The sequence below is a fragment of the Pseudophryne corroboree genome, chromosome 3 (assembly GCF_028390025.1).
Source record: "Pseudophryne corroboree isolate aPseCor3 chromosome 3, aPseCor3.hap2, whole genome shotgun sequence".
In the NCBI taxonomy this organism is placed as follows: Eukaryota; Metazoa; Chordata; class Amphibia; order Anura; family Myobatrachidae; genus Pseudophryne; species Pseudophryne corroboree.
This window is the reverse complement of record NC_086446.1, coordinates 373,137,863-373,164,039: the sequence shown is the minus strand read 5'-3', so window position 1 is coordinate 373,164,039 and position 26,177 is coordinate 373,137,863. Positions and strand designations below refer to the sequence as shown.

The following is a 26,177-nucleotide window of genomic DNA, read 5'->3' as shown; positions in this document are numbered from 1 at the left end:
TTGAACACTCCCAGAATCCATTGTCTAATATTTTCATATTTTATAATGATGTACTGTATTAACAAAGTCAGCTGGCAATCTTATCTGTCAACCGCTCAACTTCAACCCCTTGTGATGAGAAGTGTTTCCTGTATAAAGTACTTACTATCATACACATGTTACACTATCTCAAGTAATAACTAAAGGCACACCCACACACTGAGCCCTAAGTAGTAGCATATGAAGAGGTGAGTGGATGAAGGTGTTATGTACAAATTTTATGATATATATATATTTTTTTTAATGGATGAAGGTGTTATGACCCAGGGATCATAGTAACAATGTTATTTTAAAAGTTGGTAGTCTATTTACTGATATATTGTGTGGATACATTTGCTCTGTCCAATTCTTTAATCAGTTTTTAGTAGATAAATATCTCAGTTTCTTCTAAACGTAACATAACACCTCCATCCACTTGCCTTTTGAAATATGCATTCATCTGAAATGCCGACGTCTCGCGTTTGTTTTTGGGGCGTGTGAACAGCTTGCGTCTGCGATCCAGTACCCAGTATGTATTACCGATGGTCGGGATGTCGGCCGTCTTGTATACAGACAGCGGCATCCCGTCTGCCAGTATGCCGGCAGCAGGGCGAGCGCAAAGAGTCCCCTTGCGGGCTCACTGCGCTCACCATGATGCGGGCTCAATTGCTCGCTGCGCTCGCCTCAGGTTCTATTCCCACTCTATGGGTGTCATGAACACCCACAAGTGGGAACAGCGCCTGTGAGCCAGGATTCCGTCTGGCGGCATTGTCAGCAGTCGGGATTCCGGCATCGGTATCCTGACTGCCGGGATCCTGACTGCCGGCAATTTAATTGCATCCCCCCAGTTGCAATGACTCTGGCGCCTTACTTCCAGCAGCCATGCTGCGCGACCATAGGGGTTATTGTGAAGGTCTATGTTAAACCGATGTGAGTCTGATGGTTGAGTTTTTGTAAGTGGCGTCTTACTACAACTTTGCTGCACACACAGCTTTTACACAGCTGCTGTGTACTAAGCGGAAGATGTACTAAACCTTGAAAAGTGATACATTTCACGGTGATAAAGTACCAGCCAATTAGCTCCGTACTGCCATGTTACAGGCTAGGATTGAAAAATGACAGAAGCTGGTTGGTTGATACTTTATTACCTTGAAATTTATTACTTTTCAAGGCTTAGTACATCTGGCCCTAAATCACAGATGTGGAGGCATTTGCGTAAATCTATGTATCAGCCCAATAAAGTGTGGCACTTTATTTCATGTCAACGTGTTGGGTACAAATATTTACCAAGCAACCTCTTATAATTTCTTTTGAGTATATTTTACTCACTTAGAAAATCAAACCATTGCACATTGGCCTGCTTGATATTTGTACACAAACACAATGGTTTGCATACAAATACGATGTTTGGGAGGCAAGACCTGTTCTGCGCATGTGATTGACATAATGCAGCATTTGGGGGGCGATGCGGGGGCATGTCACCCTCGTTTTGAAGTCGAGATGGGTCCAGGGTCTGTGTCATCGGATGCAGACTTCCTGGACCCCAGTATCTGGATTCTACAGCCAGTCTGTGTAAGATTCGGCTTATGCAGGCCGGCCGGTGCCTAAAACTATTGCGAATCATGACCGATGGTCACAGTGGTGATCTGAGATTGCATCGGATCCTCGCTAATGCTAACAGGAGGCTTCTATCTCCTACAGACGCCTCCTGCTGTATTAGAATTTCGATTAGATGGAATGGCACAGCTGCTTCCTTGCAGCCGTACAATTTCATAGCAACATGAAACAGGCCCTTTGTCCAAACTTTCCAGAGTGTTGAAAATGTTATATCAAAGTTTTGCTCCAGCATAACGCACAATGTTCTTCATGATCCCTCCCATAGGACTAGATTAGATTTTACAAAACAATAGCACTTTTGAAGGCTGCAGGCATTGTTACCATTAATGCAAGGCAAAATTATGTCAGAAAAATGTGTATGGGTCCATTTGCCTACATTATTATTTTGAACTGTTAGCATCAAGACATGCTTAGTAGTCTTTAAGAATACATTTAAGGGCCTGATTTAGAGGTGGACGCAGTGCCAGTGTTTCAGCAGTTGAGCGATTATTTACTACTGTGCATGCACAAAAGTCCTGAAAACCCCTATGGCGCATGCCTATAGATTGTAAGCTTGCGAGCAGGGCCTTCCTACCTCTATGTCTGTCTGTTTTTACCCAGTATTGTTCTATTACTGTTGTTCTAATTGTAAAGCGCAACGACATGTGCTGCGCTATATAAGAAACTGTTAATAAATAAATAATGTGTTCCCCTGACTCGCTCAGACCATTAAAACCATGGCATTCCTGGGTGGTGACTGGGAGGTGGTCTGAAGTGAACGTAAAAAAAGGTTGCCTCATGGGAGTGCCACGGTCGTGTTAGAGAATGCAGCTGTGTTCCCAAACACAGACCCGCAGCCACAGAGGCCAAGTTTAGAGGAATTTTTGAAGGAGACTTTCCATTGTAAGTTTCTAGACCCAATTCTCTCTGGGAAAGATATACAGGTTGAGTATCCCTTATCCAAAATGCTTGGGACCAGAGGTATTTTGGATATCGGATTTTTCCGTAATTTGGAATAATGGCATACCATAATGAGATATCATGGTGATGGGACCTAAATCTAAGCACAGAATGCATTTATGTTACATATACACCTTATACACACAGCCTGAAGGTCATTTTAGCCAATATTTTTTATAACTTTGTGCATTAAACAAAGTGTGTCTACATTCACACAATTCATTTATGTTTCATATACACCTTATATACACAGCCTGAAGGTCATTTAATACAGTATTTTTAATAACTTTGTGTATTAAACAAAGTTTGTGTACATTGAGCCATCAAAAAACAAAGGTTTCACTATCTCACTCTCACTCAAAAAAGTCCGTATTTCGGAATATTCCGTATTTCAGAATATATGGATATGGGATACTCAACCTGTACTAAGCCTTGAAAAATGATACATTTCATGGTGATAAAGTACCAGCCAACCAGCTGCTAACTGCCATGTTACACGCTGTGTTTGACAGGGTTAGGCTGCGGTGGAGGGGGAGATTTGTGGGGGGAGTGTTAGGTTTAGGCACTAGAGGGAGGGTTAGGATTAGACTGGGGGGGAGGTTTAGGTTTAGGCACTGGAGGAAAGGTTAGGGTTAGGCTGCGGGCGAGGGGAGGATTGGGGTTAGGCTGTGGGTAGGGAGAGTTACGTTTCGAGGGGTAGAGTTCGAATACTTACCTAGCAGGTGTCGGGATTCTGCATGTCGAGATGACGCTGTCGGTCTTCTGACACCGGCATCCCAAGCGACAGGATGCCGATACCATTCCCTCCCAGTAACCCCCACGCAACACGCGTCACAATGTGCATGCACAGAAGGACTCCTGGGTCCTAAACCCGGAAGTTCAGTGATTGCAAAGGACAGCTATTATTGGGAGAGCTGTACTTTGAGATTCTTATCACCTTTCTGGGTACGTATTGGCGTTATTAACGCTGATATGTACCTGATAAGTGGCAGATTTGATGCGTAGTATGTCCTGCCCTATGTCTTATACTATAACTTACTGTAAACTGTATAATGGAGGATTGCACTGATTTTTCTATGATTACAGACACTACTACAGATAGTCAAGTTGTATAACCTGTTAAATAGCAGCATTTACTGTCTACAAGTTATAAAAAAGTTACATTACTTAGGGTTCTATTTATGAAAGCTTCAAAAACATTAACAACCATTTTTGCTGGTGGTAGCCATTGCTGGGGTCTCCGGCAACAGCACTCCATGCAAGCACTATCGCCATCTCAGTATGACTACATCAGGGAGCAGTAAAGGAAACAGTGTTCTATTACTAAAATAGAGCTATTTTTTTCTTTGATAAATGAAATCAAAGTTTTGCTTCTATTTTTGACTAATTTGTGTTTTTAATTTCTATTTTTTCCCCCTGGGATCATGCATGTGCAGATGGGACCTTGACTGGCCAGCGATGTGGTTAGTCTGTTTCTCTGCTGTCAGCCGATATTGCCGGCTAGCTGAGCATCACTCAGTTGTCCAGGTAAACTTTTATCAGTAAGCTATGTCAAAAATAATTTTCTATTGTGTTGATACATGGTAATAGAAAATCTTTGGTATTAGTTAACAATAAGCTCCCGAGGGTCGTATTTGTTCATTTGTGCTAATTGCCGCTATTGCAGGGATAAAAGTTTATACTTCAGTGTAATTTAACCACTTAACTGACGATTTATTTCGCCGAAAACCGCTCCGAAATTGTCGGGTTTTTTTTATGAGTGAATTAGGTGAAGAACATGACTTTAACCCTATCCCAAATGATTTTAGTTAAAAAAAAAAAGGAAAAAAATAATAATATTTGTAATTTTTTTTCTTCAAACATCGAAACATCGACCGGGAACATTGCGACCATCGCGGCTTTCATTTTGAAAGCTGGACAGCCTGCAGGTATACGGGGGGGGGGGAGGGGGGGTGGCTTGGGAGGGTTCATTTTGCTCGCACGGCAGACACAAGGGGAGAGTGCAGGGAGGCAGTCCCTCTGACAGCAGCAGCGGAGGGAAGTTTATCTTCCCTGCCGCTGCTAACACTCTCTATCTGACTGGTCGCATCCTGTGCGACCAGGTCAGATAGAGCACTTGCAGGCATGGTCGCATCTGATGCGACCATGCCAGGCAAGTGGTTAAGAAACTATCTGATAAGATGTTGTCCTGACGAAAAGTTTTAGTATAGTGATAGGGATAGCTGTCACTATCCTTTCAGGTAGGGGCGGAGTGTGAGCAAAGTGGGTGGAGTATGTGCGTTTAGCACCAGCAGAGTTTGGGGGTGATCCTCATCCTACTCCTACTTCTCTGCCTGTTTCTCAGAGTTTATCTATGCACATTCCACCTCCCCACACATCCAGTATGTATGTCTCCTTCTTATTTGTATCTGTCCTTTATCTCTCTTCCGTTGCATGCCTGTCTGCCTACTTTTACCCCTCTAAACCAGTGGTAGCCAACCCTGGTCCTCGAGAGCTACCATCAGTTCACGTTTTCCTACCATTTACCTCCATGATCACTGTTTTTCTGCACCATCTCCTCCCCTGCCCTCTTCACCCCTGACCTTCTTCTCTCTTCTTTTAAAGTCATGGCATGGGGGAACCTGGGAATGATAGGTAAGTGCAATCTTCTGATTTTAATAATGTTTGCCCTACAGTATAGAGCAGTGGTTCTCAACCTTGGTCCTCTAGTACCCCCAACAGTTCATGTTTTCCAGCTCACCTAGCTGTTGCACAGGTGTATTCTTTGCTCACACATTTTAAAAGACCCACAGGTGGAGTAAATTATTTCACTTGCAATCCTGTGAGGAGACCTGGAAAACATGAACTGTTGGGGGTACTTGAGGACCGCGGTTGAAAACCACTGGTATAGAGCACTGTTTCCCAAATCCCGTCCTCAGGGTTCCCTTACAGTGCATGTTTTGCAGATCTCCTCTGTATCACCATTTAAATAATTGGTTCTACCTGTGGATCATTTGAAATGTGCCAGCAAGTATGTAAAAGATCTGAAAACATGCACCGCTAGGAGTCCCTGAAGTCTAGAGCTAGGAAGCACTGCTATAGAGACTACAAATCTTGCTGCCACTTATAACCTAGATGGCAGTAATGATTTTGCCAGTGAAGGCTCCATCCATTGAATTGCACAAGTACTAAGATGGTTCTTGTACCCCAATAACAGTATACCGATTCTGAATAAAATCATATGATTTAAACATATGTTTTCTTTCTTGAATAAACTATTTTTTAATGTTTAAGTTTTGTTCTATTTCATCTATTCCCCAGTGATATTATTTTGATAAATTGCTGTGTTATGCTTTTTTTTGCAGTAATAAGTGTGGAAAGTTATATATCACCACAAATGGGCTGTTCATGAGCAATAGGTCCCTATAGATTCCTATATCAGTAAATGATATTGGGGGTAATTCCAAGTTGATCGCAGCAGGAAATTTTTTAGCAGTTGGGCAAAACCATGTGCACTGCAGGGGGGCAGATATAACATTTGCAGAGAGAGTTAGATTTGGGTGGGTTATTTTATTTCTGTGCAGGGTAAATACTGGCTGCTTTATTTTTGCACTGCAATTTAGATTGCAGATTGAACATACCACACCGAAATCTAACTCTCTCTGCATACCTCCCAACTGTCCCGATTTTCGCGGGACAGTCCCGTTTTTTGGGGACTGGCCCGCTGTCCCACCCGCGGGTCGCAGTGTCCCGCGGTGGGGGGGGGGGGGGGAAGGGGGCAGTTGGGAGGCTCTGTCTCTCGCTGCCCTGCTTAGCAGAGCAGCGGTGAATAGATGCTGTGCGCATGCGCACAGCGTCTATTCAGTGCAGACAGGGGGAGAGGAGGCATGCCAGCGGCTCACGGAGCGCTGGGCATGCCCCCTCAGTGACGAAATCGGGGGGCGTGGCTCGCAATTGCGGGTCCTCCTGCGAAGCGACGCCCATTTCCCATAGGCCACGCCCCTTTTTCGGGAGCGTGCGCGGCTTTGCCGCGCGTGTGTCCCTCTTTAAAGCAGCACAAAGTTGGGAGGTATGCTCTCTGCACATGTTACATCTGCCTCCCCTGCAGTGCACATGGTTTTTCCCAACTGCTAACAAAGATCCTGCTGCGATCAACTCAGAATTACCCCCATTGTGCATTATGGCATGTGCAGTGTCAGCACAGGCATAACAACGGGTATCACTTTACTGCTAATCTGTTCACCAGGACAGGATTCTACCACGGCAATCTCTCAACAAGCATATTTTGTTACATACCCCAATAAGATCATTTGTAATTATTGTGTTGTGCAATGATAAGGAATGATACTTCTTAGGGCTCCACTGCCTCCAACAATAAATATACTCCCATGGTGAAGTCCTCCCCAGGGCCACCTTGAGAGGCGTTCAAGTGCAGGCACGCCACCCCATAGGGGGTACAGTGTGGCCACCGGTACCAGTCACTGCCACCTGTCCGGGATTCATCGATCCCAGACAGGCAGCATCAGGTAATTTCCTGCAGCGAGACTGTCATCAATTCCAGACATGCAGCATCAGGTAATCTCATGAAGCGAGACTGTCATCAATCCCAGACAGGCAGCATCAGGTAATTTCATGCAGCAAGACTGTCATCAATCCCAGACAGGCAGCATCAGGTAATCTCACGCAGCGAGACTGTCATCAATCCCAGACAGGCAGCATCAGGTAATCTCATGCAGCGAGACTGTCATCAATCCCAGACAGGCAGCATCAGGTAATCTCACGCAGTGAGACTGTCATCAATCCCAGACAGGCAGCATCAGGTAATTTCATGCATCGAGACTGTCAACAATCCCAGACAGGCAGCATCAGGTAATCTCATGCAGCGAGACTGTCATCAATCCCAGACAGGCAGCATCAGGTATCCAGACAGGCAGCATCAGGTAATCTCTTGCAGCGAGACTGTCATCAATCCCAGACAGGCAGCATCAGGTAATTTCATGCATCGAGACTGTCAACAATCCCAGACAGGCAGCATCAGGTAATCTCATGCAGCGAGACTGTCATCAATCCCAGACAGGCAGCATCAGGTATCCAGACAGGCAGCATCAGGTAATCTCTTGCAGCGAGACTGTCATCAATCCCAGACAGGCAGCATCAGGTAATCTCAAGCAGCGAGACTGTCATCAATCCCAGACAGGCAGCATCAGGTAATCTCACGCAGCGAGACTGTCATCAATCCCAGACAGGCAGCATCAGTAAATCTCATGCAGCGAGACTGACTGTCATCAATCCCAGACAGGCAGCATCAGGTAATCTCATGCAGCGAGACTGTCATCAATCCCAGACAGGCAGCTTCAGGTAATCTCACGCAGCGAGACTGTCATCAATCCCAGACAGGCAGCATCAGGTAATTTCATGCAGCGAGACTGACTGTCATCAATCCCAGACAGGCAGCATCAGGTAATCTCATGCAGCGAGACTGTCATCAATCCCAGACAGGCAGCATCAGGTAATTTCATGCAGCGAGACTGTCATCAATCCCAGACAGGCAGCACCAGGTATCCAGACAGACAGCATCAGGTAATCTCATGCAGCGAGACTGTCATCAATCCCAGACAGGCAGCATCAGGTAATTTCATGCAGCGAGACTGTCATCAATCCCAGACAGGCAGCATCAGGTATCCAGACAGGCAGCATCAGGTAATCTCTTGCAGCGAGACTGTCATCAATACCAGACAGGCAGCATCAGGTAATCTCACGCAGCGAGACTGTCATCAATCCCAGACAGGCAGCATCAGGTAATCTCACGCAGTGAGACTGTCATCAATCCCAGACAGGCAGCATCAGGTAATCTCACGCAGCGAGACTGTCATCAATCCCAGACAGGCAGCATCAGGTAATCTCACGCAGCGAGACTGTCATCAATCCCAGACAGGCAGCATCAGGTAATCTCACGCAGAGAGACTGTCATAAATCCCAGACAGGCAGCATCAGGTAATTTCACGCAGCGAGACTGTCATCAATCCCAGACAGGCATCTTCAGGTAATCTCACGCAGCGAGACTGTCATCAATCCAAGACAGGCAGCGTCAGGTAATCTCATGCAGCGAAACTGTCATCAATCCCAGACAGGCAGCATAAGGTAATCTCACGCAGCAAGACTGTCATCAATCCCAGACAGGCAGCATCAGGTAATCTCACGCAGCGAGACTGTCATCAATCCCAGACAGGCAGCATCAGGTAATCTCACGCAGCGAGACTGTCATCAATCCCAGACAGGCAGCATCAGTAAATCTCATGCAGCGAGACTGTCATCAATCCCAGACAGGCAGCATCAGGTAATCTCACGCAGCGAGACTGTCATCAATCCCAGACAGGCAGCATCAGGTAATCTCACGCAGCGAGACTGTCATCAATCCCAGACAGGCAGTTTCAGGTAATCTCACGCAGCGAGACTGTCATCAATCCCAGACAGGCAGCATCAGGTAATTTCATGCAGCGAGACTGTCATCAATCCCAGACAGGCAGCATCAGGTAATCTCATGCAGCGAGACTGTCATCAATCCCAGACAGGCAGCATCAGGTAATCTCACGCAGCAAGACTGTCATCAATCCGAGACAGGCAGCATCAGGTAATCTCACGCAGCGAGACTGTCATCAATCCCAGACAGGCACCATCAGGTAATTTTATGCAGTGTGACTGTCATCAATCCCAGACAGGCAGCATCAGGTAATCTCATGCAGCGAGACTGTCATCAATCCCAACCAGGCAGCATCAGGTAATCTCATGCAGCGAAACTATCATCAATCCCAGACAGGCAGCATCAGGTAATCTTACGCAGCAAGACTGTCAACAATCCCAGACAGGCAGCATCAGGTAATCTCATGCAGCGAGACTGTCATCAATCCCAGACAGGCAGCATCAGGTAATCTCACGCAGCGAGACTGTCATCAATCCCAGACAGGCAGCATCAGGTAATCTCACGCAGCGAGACTGTCAACAATCCCAGACAGGCAGCATCAGGTAATCTCACGCAGCGAGACTGTCATCAATCTGAGACAGGCAGCATCAGGTAATCTCACGCAGCGAGACTGTCATCAATCCCAGACAGGCACCATCAGGTAATTTTATGCAGTGTGACTGTCATCAATCCCAGACAGGCAGCATCAGGTAATCTCATGCAGCGAGACTGTCATCAATCCCAGACAGGCAGCATCAGGTAATCTCACGCAGCGAGACTGTCATCAATCCCAGACAGGCAGCATCAGGTAATTTCATGCAGCGAGACTGTCATCAATCCCAGACAGGCAGCATCAGGTAATCTCATGCAGCGAGACTGTCATCAATCCCAGACAGGCAGCATCAGGTAATCTCACGCAGCAAGACTGTCAACAATCCCAGGCAGGCAGCATCAGGTAATCTCACGCAGCGAGACTGTCATCAATCCGAGACAGGCAGCATCAGGTAATCTCACGCAGCGAGACTGTCATCAATCCCAGACAGGCACCATCAGGTAATTTTATGCAGTGTGACTGTCATCAATCCCAGACAGGCACCATCAGGTAATCTCATGCAGCGAGACTGTCATCAATCCCAACCAGGCAGCATCAGGTAATCTCATGCAGCGAGACTGTCATCAATCCCAGACAGGCAGCATCAGGTAATCTTACGCAGCAAGACTGTCAACAATCCCAGACAGGCAGCATCAGGTAATCTCATGCAGCGAGACTGTCATCAATCCCAGACAGGCAGCATCAGGTAATCTCACGCAGCGAGACTGTCATCAATCCCAGACAGGCAGCATCAGGTAATCTCACGCAGCGAGACTGTCAACAATCCCAGACAGGCAGCATCAGGTAATCTCACGCAGCGAGACTGTCATCAATCTGAGACAGGCAGCATCAAGTAATCTCACGCAGCGAGACTGTCATCAATCCCAGACAGGCACCATCAGGTAATTTTATGCAGTGTGACTGTCATCAATCCCAGACAGGCAGCACCAGGTATCCAGACAGACAGCATCAGGTAATCTCATGCAGCGAGACTGTCATCAATCCCAGACAGGCAGCATCAGGTAATCTCACGCAGCGAGACTGTCATCAATCCCAGACAGGCAGCATCAGGTAATCTCATGCAGCGAGACTGTCATCAATCCCAGACAGGCAGCATCAGGTAATCTCACGCAGCGAGACTGTCAACAATCCCAGACAGGCAGCATCAGGTAATCTCATGCAGCGAGACTGTCATCAATCCCAGACAGGCAGCATCAGATAATCTCATGCAGCGAGACTGTCATCAATCCCAGACAGGCAGCATCAGGTAATTTCATGCAGCGAGACTGACTGTCATCAATCCCAGACAGGCAGCATCAGATATCCAGACAGACAGCATCAGGTAATCTCATGCAGCGAGACTGTCATCAATCCCAGACAGGCAGCATCAGGTAATCTCACGCAGCGAGACTGACTGTCATCAATCCCAGACAGGCAGCATCAGGTAATCTCACGCAGCAAGACTGTCATCAATCCCAGACAGGCAGCATCAGATATCCAGACAGACAGCATCAGGTAATCTCATGCAGCGAGACTGTCATCAATCCCAGACAGGCAGCATCAGGTAATTTCATGCAGCGAGACTGACTGTCATCAATCCCAGACAGGCAGCATCAGGTAATCTCACGCAGCAAGACTGTCATCAATCCCAGACAGGCAGCATCAGATATCCAGACAGACAGCATCAGGTAATCTCATGCAGCGAGACTGTCATCAATCCCAGACAGGCAGCATCAGGTAATCTCATGCAGCGAAACTATCATCAATCCCAGACAGGCAGCATCGGGTAATTTCATGCAGCGAGACTGTCATCAATCCCAGACAGGCAGCATCAGGTAATCTCATGCAGCGAAACTATCATCAATCCCAGACAGGCAGCATCAGGTAATCTCACGCAGCAAGACTGTCAACAATCCCAGACAGGCAGCATCAGGTAATCTCATGCAGCGAGACTGTCATCAATCCCAGACAGGCAGCATCAGGTAATCTCACGCAGCGAGACTGTCATCAATCCCAGACAGGCAGCATCAGGTAATCTCACGCAGCGAGACTGTCATCAATCCCAGACAGGCAGCATCAGGTAATCTCACGCAGCGAGACTGTCATCAATCCCAGACAGGCAGCATCAGGTAATCTCACGCGGCGAGACCGTCATCAATCCCAGACAGGCAGCTTCAAGTAATCTCACGCAGCGAGACTGTCATCAATCCCAGACAGGCAGCATCAGGTAATTTCATGCAGCGAGACTGTCATCAATCCCAGACAGGCAGCATCAGGTAATTTCATGCAGCGAGACTGTCATCAATCCCAGACAGGCAGCATCAGGTAATTTCATGCAGCGAGACTGACTGTCATCAATCCCAGACAGGCAGCATCAGGTAATCTCACGCAGCGAGACTGTCATCAATCCCAGACAGGCAGCATCAGGTAATCTCACGCAGCAAGACTGTCATCAATCCCAGACAGGCAGCATCAGATATCCAGACAGACAGCATCAGGTAATCTCATGCAGCGAGACTGTAATCAATCCCAGACAGGCAGCATCAGGTAATCTCACGCAGCGAGACTGTCATCAATCCCAGACAGGCAGCATCAGGTAATCTCACGCAGCGAGACTGTCATCAATCCCAGACAGGCAGCATCAGGTAATCTCACGCGGCGAGACCGTCATCAATCCCAGACAGGCAGCTTCAGGTAATCTCACGCAGCGAGACTGTCATCAATCCCAGACAGGCAGCATCAGGTAATTTCATGCAGCGAGACTGACTGTCATCAATCCCAGACAGGCAGCATCAGGTAATCTCATGCAGCGAGACTGTCATCAATCCCAGACAGGCAGCATCAGATATCCAGACAGACAGCATCAGGTAATCTCATGCAGCGAGACTGTCATCAATCCCAGACAGGCAGCATCAGGTAATCTCACGCGGCGAGACTGTCATCAATCCCAGACAGGCAGTTTAAGGTAATCTCACGCAGCGAGACTGTCATCAATCCCAGACAGGCAGCATCAGGTAATTTCATGCAGCGAGACTGACTGTCATCAATCCCAGACAGGCAGCATCAGGTAATCTCATGCAGCGAGACTGTCATCAATCCCAGACAGGCAGCATCAGGTAATTTCATGCAGCGAGACTGACTGTCATCAATCCCAGACAGGCAGCATCAGGTAATCTCAGGCAGCGAGACTGTCATCAATCCCAGACAGGCAGCATCAGGTAATCTCACGCAGCAAGACTGTCATCAATCCCAGACAGGCAGCATCAGATATCCAGACAGACAGCATCAGGTAATCTCATGCAGCGAGACTGTCATCAATCCCAGACAGGCAGCATCAGGTAATCTCACGCAGCGAGACTGTCATCAATCCCAGACAGGCAGCATCAAGTAATCTCACGTAGCGAGACTGTCATCAATCCCAGACAGGCAGCATCAGGTAATCTCACGCAGCGAGACTGTCATCAATCCCAGACAGGCAGCATCAGGTAATCTCACGCGGCGAGACCGTCATCAATCCCAGACAGGCAGCTTCAGGTAATCTCACGCAGCGAGACTGTCATCAATCCCAGACAGGCAGCATCAGGTAATTTCATGCAGCGAGACTGACTGTCATCAATCCCAGACAGGCAGCATCAGGTAATCTCATGCAGCGAGACTGTCATCAATCCCAGACAGGCAGCATCAGATATCCAGACAGACAGCATCAGGTAATCTCATGCAGCGAGACTGTCATCAATCCCAGACAGGCAGCATCAGGTAATCTCACGCGGCGAGACTGTCATCAATCCCAGACAGGCAGCTTCAGGTAATCTCACGCAGCGAGACTGTCATCAATCCCAGACAGGCAGCATCAGGTAATTTCATGCAGCGAGACTGACTGTCATCAATCCCAGACAGGCAGCATCAGGTAATCTCACGCAGCGAGACTGTCATCAATCCCAGACAGGCAGCATCAGGTAATCTCACGCAGCAAGACTGTCATCAATCCCAGACAGGCAGCATCAGATATCCAGACAGACAGCATCAGGTAATCTCATGCAGCGAGACTGTCATCAATCCCAGACAGGCAGCATCAGGTAATCTCACGCAGCGAGACTGTCATCAATCCCAGACAGGCAGCATCAGGTAATCTCACGCAGCGAGACTGTCATCAATCCCAGACAGGCAGCATCAGGTAATCTCACGCGGCGAGACCGTCATCAATCCCAGACAGGCAGCTTCAGGTAATCTTACGCAGCGAGACTGTCATCAATCCCAGACAGGCAGCATCAGGTAATTTCATGCAGCGAGACTGACTGTCATCAATCCCAGACAGGCAGCATCAGGTAATCTCATGCAGCGAGACTGTCATCAATCCCAGACAGGCAGCATCAGATATCCAAACAGACAGCATCAGGTAATCTCATGCAGCGAGACTGTCATCAATCCCAGACAGGCAGCATCAGGTAATCTCACGCAGCGAGACTGTCATCAATCCCAGACAGGCAGCATCAGGTAATCTCACGCAGCGAGACTGTCATCAATCCCAGACAGGCAGCATCAGGTAATCTCATGCAACGAGACTGTCATCAATCCCAGACAGGCAGCATCAGGTAATCTCACGCGGCGAGACCGTCATCAATCCCAGACAGGCAGCTTCAGGTAATCTCACGCAGCGAGACTGTCATCAATCCCAGACAGGCAGCATCAGGTAATCTCATGCAGCGAGACTGTCATCAATCCCAGACAGGCAGCATCAGATATCCAGACAGACAGCATCAGGTAATCTCATGCAGCGAGACTGTCATCAATCCCAGACAGGCAGCATCCGGTAATCTCACGCGGCGAGACTGTCATCAATCCCAGACAGGCAGCTTCAGGTAATCTCACGCAGCGAGACTGTCATCAATCCCAGATAGGCAGCATCAGGTAATTTCATGCAGCGAGACTGACTGTCATCAATCCCAGACAGGCAGCATCAGGTAATCTCACGCAGCGAGACTGTCATCAATCCCAGACAGGCAGCATCAGGTAATCTCACGCAGCAAGACTGTCATCAATCCCAGACAGGCAGCATCAGATATCCAGACAGACACCATCAGGTAATCTCATGCAGCGAGACTGTCATCAATCCCAGACAGGCAGCATCAGGTAATCTCACGCAGCGAGACTGTCATCAATCCCAGACAGGCAGCATCAGGTAATCTCACGCAGCAAGACTGTCATCAATCCCAGACAGGCAGCATCAGATATCCAGACAGACAGCATCAGGTAATCTCATGCAGCGAGACTGTCATCAATCCCAGACAGGCAGCATCAGGTAATCTCATGCAACGAGACTGTCATCAATCCGAGACGGGCAGCATCAGGTAATCTCACGCAGCGGCCTTGGTCAAAACCATTTTCGTGATCATGGCCCTCTGCTCTATGCTCCCACAGCAACCTGCTGTTCTCAGCTGGCAGTGGCTACAGTTACAGAGGCATTATTCATTGCCATGCGCCAGTTTCAGTATTTGCAGACCGAAATGTACTTTAAGGGGTGATAGAGAGGTAAAGCTGGGTACACACTGTACCGAGATATCTGCCGACCGCTGGATCCATTCGACTCAGGTAAGCATATACACTTACTGAATGGCCGCTTGATATGTCATCCTGTGACACCACTGCTGGGCGGGCATTTGAATTTGTCCACTGAGCTTTGACGTCAGTCTTTGCAGCCCCAACACACAGCCAGATGCACCGATATATCTGTAGATATATCGGGCAATGGCTCTGCTGCAGGGCCAACGCATATGTCTACTACTAGTACTACCAGTTATGTATATAGCGCACACATATTCAGCAGCACTTCAACAGAGAATATTTGGTAATTCACCTCAGTCCTTGCCCCAGTGGAGTTTACAATCTATGGGGGTCATTCCGACTCATTCGCACGCTGCAGTTTGTTGCAGCGGTGCAAATGGGTCAGAACTGTGCATGCGCTGCGGCCGCATTGCGCACGCGTGTCGTTTCCCGGTGATGGATGTTGCTGGGCAGCAACGCCGCCAGCGGAAAAAGTGATCGCAGAGGCGAACGCAAGAAGACTGACAGACGGGAGGCGTTCCGGGGCGTCAACTGACCATTTTCCAGGCGTTGTGAGGCGAACATAGGCGTGTCCAGGCGTTTGGAGGGCGGATGCCTAACGTCAATTCCGGGACCTTCGTCGCTGGATCTGTCGCACAGGGTAAGAAAGTCTGACCCTGGTCTTGGTTTGCAGGAAACTTTTTTAGCATAGAAGGGTTGCACAAGTGAACGCAGCCCTGCTATGCTAAAATACACTCCACCATAGGCGGTGTCAAGTTGATCACATGAGCAGCAAAAAGTTGCTACGTGCGATCAACTCGGAATGAGGGCCCATATTCCCTACCACATGCATACGCACACACATTCACGCTCAGGTTAATTTTGTTTTGGGGCCAATTAACCTACCAGTATATTTTTGGATTGTGGGAGGAAACCCACACAAGCACAGGGAGAATATACAAACTCCACACAGTAAAGGCCCCCATCCACTAGTCGGATTTGGGCAGTTTTCTTCAGATTTCGATGCATCTGACCGTCATATCTGAAGAAAAGTGTCACATTGGATGGCTCTTCAGATCCAATGCTCACTCCCGTGTCAGATATATCTGAACTACAGATCTCTGAGGCTGCTCCAACTATTTATCTGAATCTGAAGAAAACAGGTGCACATCGGAGTGTTTTTTTTTACTTCAGATGTATCTGATCAGATTCATCTGAAGCGTCACTTGACTGGCATCTCCCTGACCACTCCCACCCACCAAGAGGGGGAACAGCGGCAGCAGCAGCATCCGATCAATCACAAGTAGCATGTGTGCATCAGATATATCTGATGCGATCTGGCACATGATATATTGCATCAGATATATCTGAAGTGAATGTAATGAAAATTAAAGCCAGGGTCTGATCCGATTCCCGGGAGAGTTCAAGAGAAATCTGATGCTATCTGCAATTCAGACAAGTCTGAGTAGTGGATGGCCACCTTTAGGCCCATAGTGGGAGCTGAACCCATAACCTCAGTGCTGTGAAGCAGTAATGCTAACCATTACACCGTCCGTGCTGCCCCACAATGTTTCTCACAGACATATCGGATGCACACACCTGCCGACCAGCAGCAGAGGCAGCTGGTGCTCTGGGTACTGATCATTGTCCCAGTCAGATGCTTCAAGGATACTCAACCTGTAATATTGTTGCAAATAAGTGGAACGCATTGGGCTACTGCAGACTGAGGGGGTTATTCAGGTTTGATAGCAAACCATAAAAGTTAGCAATTGGACAAAACCATATTGTAGTGCAGGTGGGGCAGATGTAACATGTGCAGAGAGAGTTAGATTTGGGTGGGTTATATTGTTTCTGTGCAGGGTAAATACTGTCTGTTTAATGTCTACACTGCAATTTAGATTTTAGTTTGAACACACCCCACCCAAATCTGCACTAGGATAAAAGAGGTACGCTGTCACCTCATGTGTCATGTTTCTTTGGACCTGATAAAGAAGCTATTAAACTACTGTCTTCTGATAAAATGATAGATGACAGGTTACAGGACACCTCTTTTCTGATTCATTTTCATGAAGTGGAACAAAACTTCTTCCTAGAAACACAGTTTGGAGTTTACATGTGATATTGCCAAAACAATACACAATAAAATTATTTTTTTTTTAACTTCATAAAGGTTTGGAGGGAAGGGGGGAAATGTTTGCACAGGGTGCTAGTAGACCTGGGGCAAGCCCTGCTCCTGTCTTCTAGTTTTTGTTCAATAGGGAAAAACTCACATAGACGATGCATACTACACCTTATGGAGCACTGCTGCACATGAAAGGTCACTAATTAGCCAATACAAAGCAGCCTTGTTCTGAACATGAACGTTACTCTGATTGGTTAGTGTCATTTAGATCCCAAAGGTGATATAGCTGCAGTGAGCTACACTGATAACATGTGGTACTATTATATATTTTATCATAGAGTGTGTATTTTTGTAATACAGGTTGAGTATCCCTTATCCAAAATGCTTGGGACCAGAGGTATTTTGGATATGGGATTTTTCCGTATTTTGGAATAATTGCATACCATAATGAGATATCATGGTGATGGGACATAAGTCTAAGCACAGAATGCATTTATGTTACATATACACCTTATACACACAGCCTGAAGGTCATTTTAGCCAATATTTTTTATAACTTTGTGCATTAAACAAAGTGTGTGTACATTCACACAATTCATTTATGTTTCATATACACCTTATACACACAGCCTGAAGGTCATTTAATACAATATTTTTAATTACTTTCTGTATTAAACAAAGTTTGTGTACATTGAGCCATCAAAAAACAAAGGTTTCACTATCTCACTCTCACTCAAAAAAGTCCGTATTTCGGAATATTTGGATATGGGATACTCAACCTGTAGTATTTTTATTCACTGTCATGCTGGCCATTTTAATTCTCCTTTCCCCCATTCTGCACATCTGAATGTAAGGAGGTACAAGTCAGGGCTATGCAAAAAGGTGATGTATACAGGGGTATACTATGGTATGCCGGCGCTCGGGATCCTGGCACCCAGCATACCGGCGCCGGGATCCCGACCGCCGGCATACCAGCAGCGGGGTAAGCGCAAAAGAGCCCCTTGCAGGCTCATTCTCCTTCCAGGGGTGTCGTGGACACCCCAAGAGGGAAAATAGTTGTTGGTATGAAGGCTGTCGGGATTTCGGTGCCAGTATGCTGATCGCCGGGATCCCGACAGCCGGCATATCAAGTGCCACCCATATACAGAGATGTGTATTTTTTGTATGCAAGTGCTGCAATATCCTTCCACAAGTATGACACTTAATATAATAGTAAGTAATGCATTTTAGATATTTATTCTTTCCTTTGGGATCAGTATGTATTACCTAGGGTCTGGATGCCGGCTATCAGTATACAGACAATTGCATCCCGTCACCAGTATGCCGGCAGTGGGTCGAGGGTTAGAAACCCCCTTGCGGGCTCGGTGGCTCGCTGCGCCCGCCACAGGATCAGTATGAGATCCTGGTGCTCGAAATACCGACGCCGGGATCCTGATTTTGAAGAAGCCAACAGGGGTAAGGGGTGGTCTCCCCTCTCCGCAACCCCTAATCCTAACCCTCCGTACCCGCAGCCTAACCCTAACCTACCTGCTTGGTACCTAACCCTAACCACCCACCTGAGGTGCCTAAAGTAGAGTGACCATATTATCCCTTTTACCTGGGATGCTCATGAATTACACAGGTTCTGTGGCTGGCTGACTTCAAGCCTACATTTCAGCTGGTTTTAATCAGCCACAGAACCTGTGTAATCCATGAGTGTCCCAGGTAAAAGGGATAATATGCTCACTCTACCGAAACCTAACCCCATGTCCCTGCTGTCTAGACCTAACCACCCCCCACTTCCACCGCAGCCTAACCCTGACCCTCCGAGGGGGGTGACTAACCCTATCCCCCCTCCCCGCTGTCTAACACTAACTCGGCATCGGGATGGTGCACCCATTTTGGATGCTGGTGTCTGCATTCACAATAGGGTCGGTATTCCATTGTCGGTATTCTGACTGCTGGGATACAGACAGCCAGGATACAGACAGCCGGGGTCCTGACTGCTTCCCACTCCACGAGTGTAATGACACCCACGAGTGGGGCTATGTGTAGGGACACCCACGAGTGGGAATAGCCCGTGTGCCGGGATTCCGGCTGGCGGCATTGTCAACAGTCGGGATTCCGGCGTCGGTATCCTGACTGCCGAGATCCCGACTACCGGCAATGTAACTGCATTCCTCACCTTTAATAGCTGAGAACTGCCTTAGGACTAGAAAACAGCACAAGAAAAGTGGCACAATGAACTCGATCAGTAGTATAATAAGGATCATTGTAAGCAACAGACATCCTGAGGAAAAAATGTTTAAACCTGAGATTGTGACCATTAGAAAACGTTGCCAAGTTTGCAATGCACACATATTGGTGTAGGTCAGTCACTCTAGTGTCCTCTGCACTACACATGTTTTTTCATAAGCCAATACTTTTTTGCATAAGATACACCCATTGCTCTGTGTTAATAATAATATATACCACTCTGGAGTGCATACAGTTTTGCATATTTATACACTGCTCTGTCTGTGCACTGTGCACCAGTCACACACTATTTTGTACTAAACACCACAATGGCAGCTATTAATTATAAAACCCACATAAAACGTAATGCCACTAATAACACCCTATTTTACAGTCCACCTACACATAATGTCATTATCCAATGCAGTCTATCTATCACTTACAAGCAACTTGCCTTTTCCCAGCTGTTGTAAAGATACAAGCATTCTGGGACTTGTAGTTCCATCACAGCTAGAGAGAAACAGTTTGCCTATGTCTGCTCTAAATAAGCAGCACCCAAGAGCCTAGATATTTGACATCCAGTGTTCTGTTTGCCATATGGCCTGTAAAACTGTAAGAGACAAGGGTGTAATAAGCACTGCAGGACTCCACACAGCTGTGCCAGTGCAGCTGGGTCAGTGTACAGGAACCTTTAAATCTCTAAATAACCCCAATAACAGGAAGCGTGGGGAACTACCGCCCCCCCCCCCCCCCCCCCCCCACACACACACACACACACCCTGCCACTGTCCCCACAGCAGGAAGTGTCATACAGGCACACACACACTTCCTCCATTCAATCAGCTGAGTGTGTGGTATGGCAGGAAAAAAACAACAAAAAAACGAACCCCGCTGAGATAACTGATCTGTGTCTACATACACGGGCAGGTATATAGACATAATGACAAACTAATTATGAGTCCTATCCCATTTACGTCTATATATTATGTATCAGTGTGGTATAATCCAACACTGACAGGGAGCTAGTTCGTGTCGACAATGTATAGCAAGGCAGGTTCTATATTCCTGCTGGTGTCATGGAGACGCTACATGCCTTAGCATATGCTGTACCATTCCTGGACTCTGTACAGCAGCAGACTGGGATTTTCTGGCCTGTCGTCACTGTTTGGAATACAATGTTATTTTAGTCACATTGGCTGAGTATGTATTAAGAATATACTGTAGGGGTGTTCGTATTTAGTGGCTGCATGATAAAAGAGAAATTCTGGGTATATTGGAAAATTCAGCTATAGGTTGATTGAATCATATTCTGCCACTTGCCTGACAAGTAAGTCAACAGTGTAGTATATGGGACATATCATGTCTTGATTGCCTAGATGCCTTACCTTAATGGGGGCCGTACTGAAGCGAATTTTTCGTGTTGGAGTCTGCTCCTCTTCTTCTGACAGACCCTCAATTTCCTGGCAACTGGTGACCGCTTCATAAAATCCATCCTCATCTTCATCCAAACCACTGCCCCCCGAATCCTCCCCTAGTCCACTGTAAGCACTGAGTTCTATTACTTCAACCTCAGACCAGTCTTCCCTCTTGAAGTCATCCTCTGCGGCCTCTCCTTCAGCCTCTTCTTCCAGCTCTGTTTCCCGCGCTGTTACCCCTTTTGCTTCTGAGCCACCATTTTCAATTCCAGTGTTGGCAGACTCATCTTTTGATGCTTCTGTCTCTGTAACTACATCGGTTTCTGACTCCCCACTCTCTTCTACTTCCACTGGTTTGATTTTACAAATTTCCTGGACTACAGCTGGCCTTTGAGGAACATCTCCTGCCTTTCCCAATGTTTTTTTTTCTTCTGTGGCTTTGGCTGCTTCTGGTTGAAAAAGTCTTGTCCGCCGACTAGTTGAACCTTTCATGGGAACTTTGTGAATGTTATTGCGGAGGTCTGCATTCTCAAACACTGCACTCAACTGGCTTACGGTAGGCGAGACGGCCTCTGTGTCTAGCTTGTCCAGTGACTCTGTGCTCCCACCAAACCTCACTACAACATCTAGTTTTCTGTCCTGGAACCCACCTCTCTCTTTACGCAGAAAAATCCTGTTGGTGGTCTCCTTTTCTTGTAGATTCTTCTCAAATACACGGCGTGCCTCCTGCAGTTTAGAGGGCTGTCTATCTGCAGGTGGATCGAACCGGCTCACCCTCTCCGACACACTGGTTCCTAGCTTCAGTAGGGCGCTATGGTTTACGTTTTCATTGAGGCTGCCGGCCCGCGGCAAAGTCAACCGAGATGGCTTATCCTTTGCTTTCCCAGTTTCATTCTCACTACCTGCTGGACCTGTCCCCATCTGTAGGAACATATTTTTAATACGGTGAACATTGGAACCATATTTGCACCTTGATTTACGCGCTTCCTCTGATTCCATCTCAGACGCCCCATCTTTACCAGTGCGCAGTGTCTGCACCCCAACCTCATATGCATTCCTATGTGGAGAAGAACTCCTGGGCCCCCCACCTGGGGTCTTACCCTCCGTCTTCATCATATTTGGGATGTAGGATGTGGGTACCCAGATCTCATAGTCCTTTTCTCTCCACCTCCAGCCTCGTCCTTTTTCTGTGTCTGTCACATCAAGCTGAGTGAAGCATCCTCTCTTCTGTATAACGGAGCAGTGAGATTATCTAGCACAGCTGTGAAGCAGAGCTATGAAAAACACAGTCACCCACCATGTCACCGTAGCTGATGCATCCTGGCCTAAACTAGCATCACGAAAGGCAACATCCTCCTTCCTCCTTTCTCTCTTTGACACCCCCCTCTCTCTGTATCACTCCCCCTCTCTTGCGCTCTCCCTTTTTTCCTGCCTTTCTGCAACCTGAAAGGGTTCCTGCAGGGTCCTACAGAGAGAATGATTGCTGAAGCTGAAAGCTGAACAAAAACAGAGAAACAGAGGGAGGAAGGGATTATAGAAAAAAGAGTGATCCATCTGTCTAAATGAATTACAGAGCTGAAATAATAAATAGCTGCGTGACCTAACTGACTGTGTGTGTATATATATATATATATATATATATATATATATATATATATATATATATTAAGCTTTTTTTTTTTGCTCTACAAAAAACTGTAATGTTATCAATACAATGTGGCCCATTTTTGGATTATCAGGTTTGGGACACGATAATTAAAATTTCTTCTCGCTGCTATTCTCAGCAATAATAAATGAAATAAAATCTACCAGTATGATGTATTAAGAAACAATTGCAGGAGCACTGATAGGAACCCGTCTCTATGTTGTGTAAAGTAAAGTGATCACTTGTGCGATCACTTTGATTTGTGCTGTGGGACCTCCGCCCATCTACTGCACAAGTGCATGCAGCCATTGCCAGTGAGGGATCCTATGGATCCCTGTAATAAATAATGTGAATACTTATATTTATGGGGGATTTCCCCCAAAATAATTGTAATAAATATGCCACAATGTATTATTATCGGGTGAAATAAGGCAGCTTTATAACTTTCATTTAGCTATATTAGCGGGATCCGGACTATAGGTCGACAAACACTAGATTGAAAGTCATGAGGTCGACCCCATATGGTCGACAAGCACAAGGTCGACATGGACAAAAAGTCGACATGGACAAAAGCTCGATGTGCCAAAGGTGGACACTGGAAAAGGTCAACGGGTTCAAAAGGTCGACTAATTCATATGGTCGACATGACTATGGTCGATGCATGTTTTGATTCCCCCCCCATGTTTTTGGCCTTTTTCTTTCCTTGACTATGTCACAAATCATAACCTTTAATAACCTTATGGCGTGCAAAGCGATACACCGCGCCTGAAGTGTGGTGAGCGAAGCGAGCCTACAAGGGGCTGCGTTTATACATATGGTGGTCCCAGATGAAAAAACTATCCACACTAACCCCAAAAATGCAAAAAATGTATTGACCATTTTTTTTGTGTGTCAACCATTGCCATGTCGACATTTTGTACTTTTCAACCTTTTCCAATGTCGACCTTTCATATGTTGACATTTTGTCCACGTCGACCTTGTGCCCGTCGACCATATGGGGTCGACCTAATGACTGTAGACCTAACAAATGTAGAGCTTCTATTCCACACCCAATATTACTGTGAAGTTCTGGCATAGACAATTAACCTGGAAAATAATATTAATTTATCCTTCTCTGGAAGGTGACAATTACAGAGGAGAAAGTGGTTCATAGTTCTCTCATAAAGCAGCCACAGTCACAAGAAGGTGAACATGCCGATGGCCATCCCTATTGATATCTGGCTGGACCCAGGGACGTGCTGTGAGCTAAATAGCTCAGGAGGCACTGGCTGGCACCAGAGCCAGATTTACATGCAATATATGAGCCAAAGCGTACAGCTGTGTATTATACTCCAGGAAATTTGGTGAGTTTTGATCAGGGATGAGTGGAAAAGTTAGCCAGGTGAGGCACTGCCTCACCTGCCATAGACTTTTTACTCCAGAGTTTTGGCTATAAAAATTATTAGAATAATGCAAAGAAGATATTTCAAACATATTCTTTGTATTTTAAATATACAGTGAAAACTCTGGCACAAACGTTAGTATTACAGGAAAGGCTCTGCCTCACCTGCCTCACCCCACCGCACGTCACTGGCTGCAGTAAGTGGCATACTTGCCTACTCTCCTGAAATGTTTGGGAGACAATTTTTGGAAGCTCACATAGAAGTGCACTGTGACAGCAACCGAGGCAGGCCAGGGAGCATGGGCAGCGGGAGAACTCTCCTCTGTACCTGGGAATATACTTGCCAACTTCGCCAAGCTCTTCTCTAGGGAGAAGAAGGTGCAGGTAGATGACTTGCAGCGATTCCCTGCTTTTTGTCGTTGGGGGGTGGTGCCATAATAATGCAATTACTCTTTCGCCTTAGTAATGTTAGTGGCTGGTGGGTTGCAGGAGAGTTGACCACATTACTGGGAGCCAGGAAACTGTCCCCCAAATTTGTGAGTCTCCTGGAACATCTGGAACCGTGGGCCAGGGACCAAGGTTGGGTGCTGAATCAAATCTGAGGTGTACAAAGCAGGCACACCTATCAGCATACACCACAGCCTACCTGCACCACTACCTGCACCACTTTGACACATCTCACTGTGATCAGCACAGAGAGAGACACTGAAATCACAACTGACTGTGACCAGCTTCATGTCAGGAGATCCTGAAAGTGTGGAATTTGTGACAGGTGAATTGTAGCTTTATATCCTACCCTTTTTACAAGTTCTGAACACAATCTTCATTGCTAATATTAGAAACAAATGTTTTGCAGTGCTAATTTGTGGCAATAAAACACTATTGTGATTGACCCCCTGTGTATGCAAGTTTATTGGATACATGACATATATCAAGGGATAATTGTAATGCAAAATTATAGTCCATTAAACAGAAAAAAAATGCTTTGTATAAAATAATTTTAAAGATTATTCTTTACTCACCTTTGCCAAATAATATATTTTATTGGGGTGTTTCTCTTGCTTTACAGTGAACTTCCCAAAGCAGGGGGGGGGGAATCATGGTAGACATGACAAAATATGAGCAAAAAAGTATTAGTACATCTGCTCTTATAAATAGGGCAGAAATGCTAATACCCTCCTCTGATGGTGCTAGATATTTGGTTAAGGCTCTGAAAAGCTAAGCATTTCAGTACATGATTATTTTATATCTGATCTCTCCTGCGCTAGGCTTTTGATACATTGCACCAAAAATGCACCTGCACCATGTGGTCTCCGCCTGACTTTAGGCTTAATAAATAATAGGCCCTACATTTTTTGTGTGTGCTTCCTCTCAGCATATGGGGAGCTGAATAAAGTAGAATCATTCTATGGGGGTATCAAATTAGCTGCAATAATGCAATCCGCGATGGCTGCTAAAGTTATAGCACTTATCTCCCAAAAAAGAAAGCTTATCGCCGACTGTGCGCTTCAATTTTTCACACCTATACTATTCCATAGTGTGCGAGAATTCTAGCCGACAAAGATAAGTATAAGAGAAAATGGGTAAATTTGCCTGCAACCCCCATACTAATAGCTGTTATATATTTTTAAAAAAATTGTGAAAAAATGATAGAAATCAAAATTTGTTCAGCAAAATAAGTGCTCACATTAAATTTGGGGTACATAAAAATAGATGACAGTTTGAGTGCAGCTGTGGGCATCCAGAAAAGGTATCTGCAACTGAGGTACTCTGTGCATGCGCAAAGCTCTGATTGCTTTGGTGCATGCGCACAGAAGAACCAGCAATGGTTATACCATCGAATGGTTGCGATGCGATGGCTACTAACCATTATAATGCTGGATTTGATGTTGAAAGCCCGGCAACCATTCAATGTCCATTCCTAGCTTGATCCATCTGTCAGTTGTTTGGGCTCAAAGAGGAGGCCTTACCATAAAGGACTTAGATTAAATTATATATGAGGATTACTTTACATAAATTATGTATTTTTTAAATCAAGCCACAGTATTAAGTTTATCACCGTAATCTGTGTGAATAGAGGATAATTTGCTTCCCAACACGCTGATAGAATGTTATTTATTGATCCCATTCTGCAGTGTGAAGGAGATTGATTCACAGATAACTGCCAGCAGCAATGCTTATGCCTCTGTTCATTTACCCATAGTGCATCCGACTCCATCTGGCTTCCTAGGCTAATATGATGGTGAAATGGCTG

The 26,177-nt window shown here is 46.3% G+C and overlaps 1 protein-coding gene across 1 annotated transcript in view; it reads right to left on the bottom strand.

Moving 5' to 3' along the window:
• PPP1R9B (protein phosphatase 1 regulatory subunit 9B) overlaps positions 1-22,289 on the bottom strand; it is a 75,446-nt gene extending 53,157 nt beyond the window's left edge. Inside the window, exon 1 of the mRNA XM_063959902.1 lies at positions 20,868-22,289. Within this exon, the coding sequence (XP_063815972.1) occupies positions 20,868-22,013 (1,146 nt within the window). The 5' untranslated portion in view covers positions 22,014-22,289. The remainder of the gene's footprint in view (positions 1-20,867) is intronic.
• Between the last annotated feature and the right edge of the window lie 3,888 nt (positions 22,290-26,177).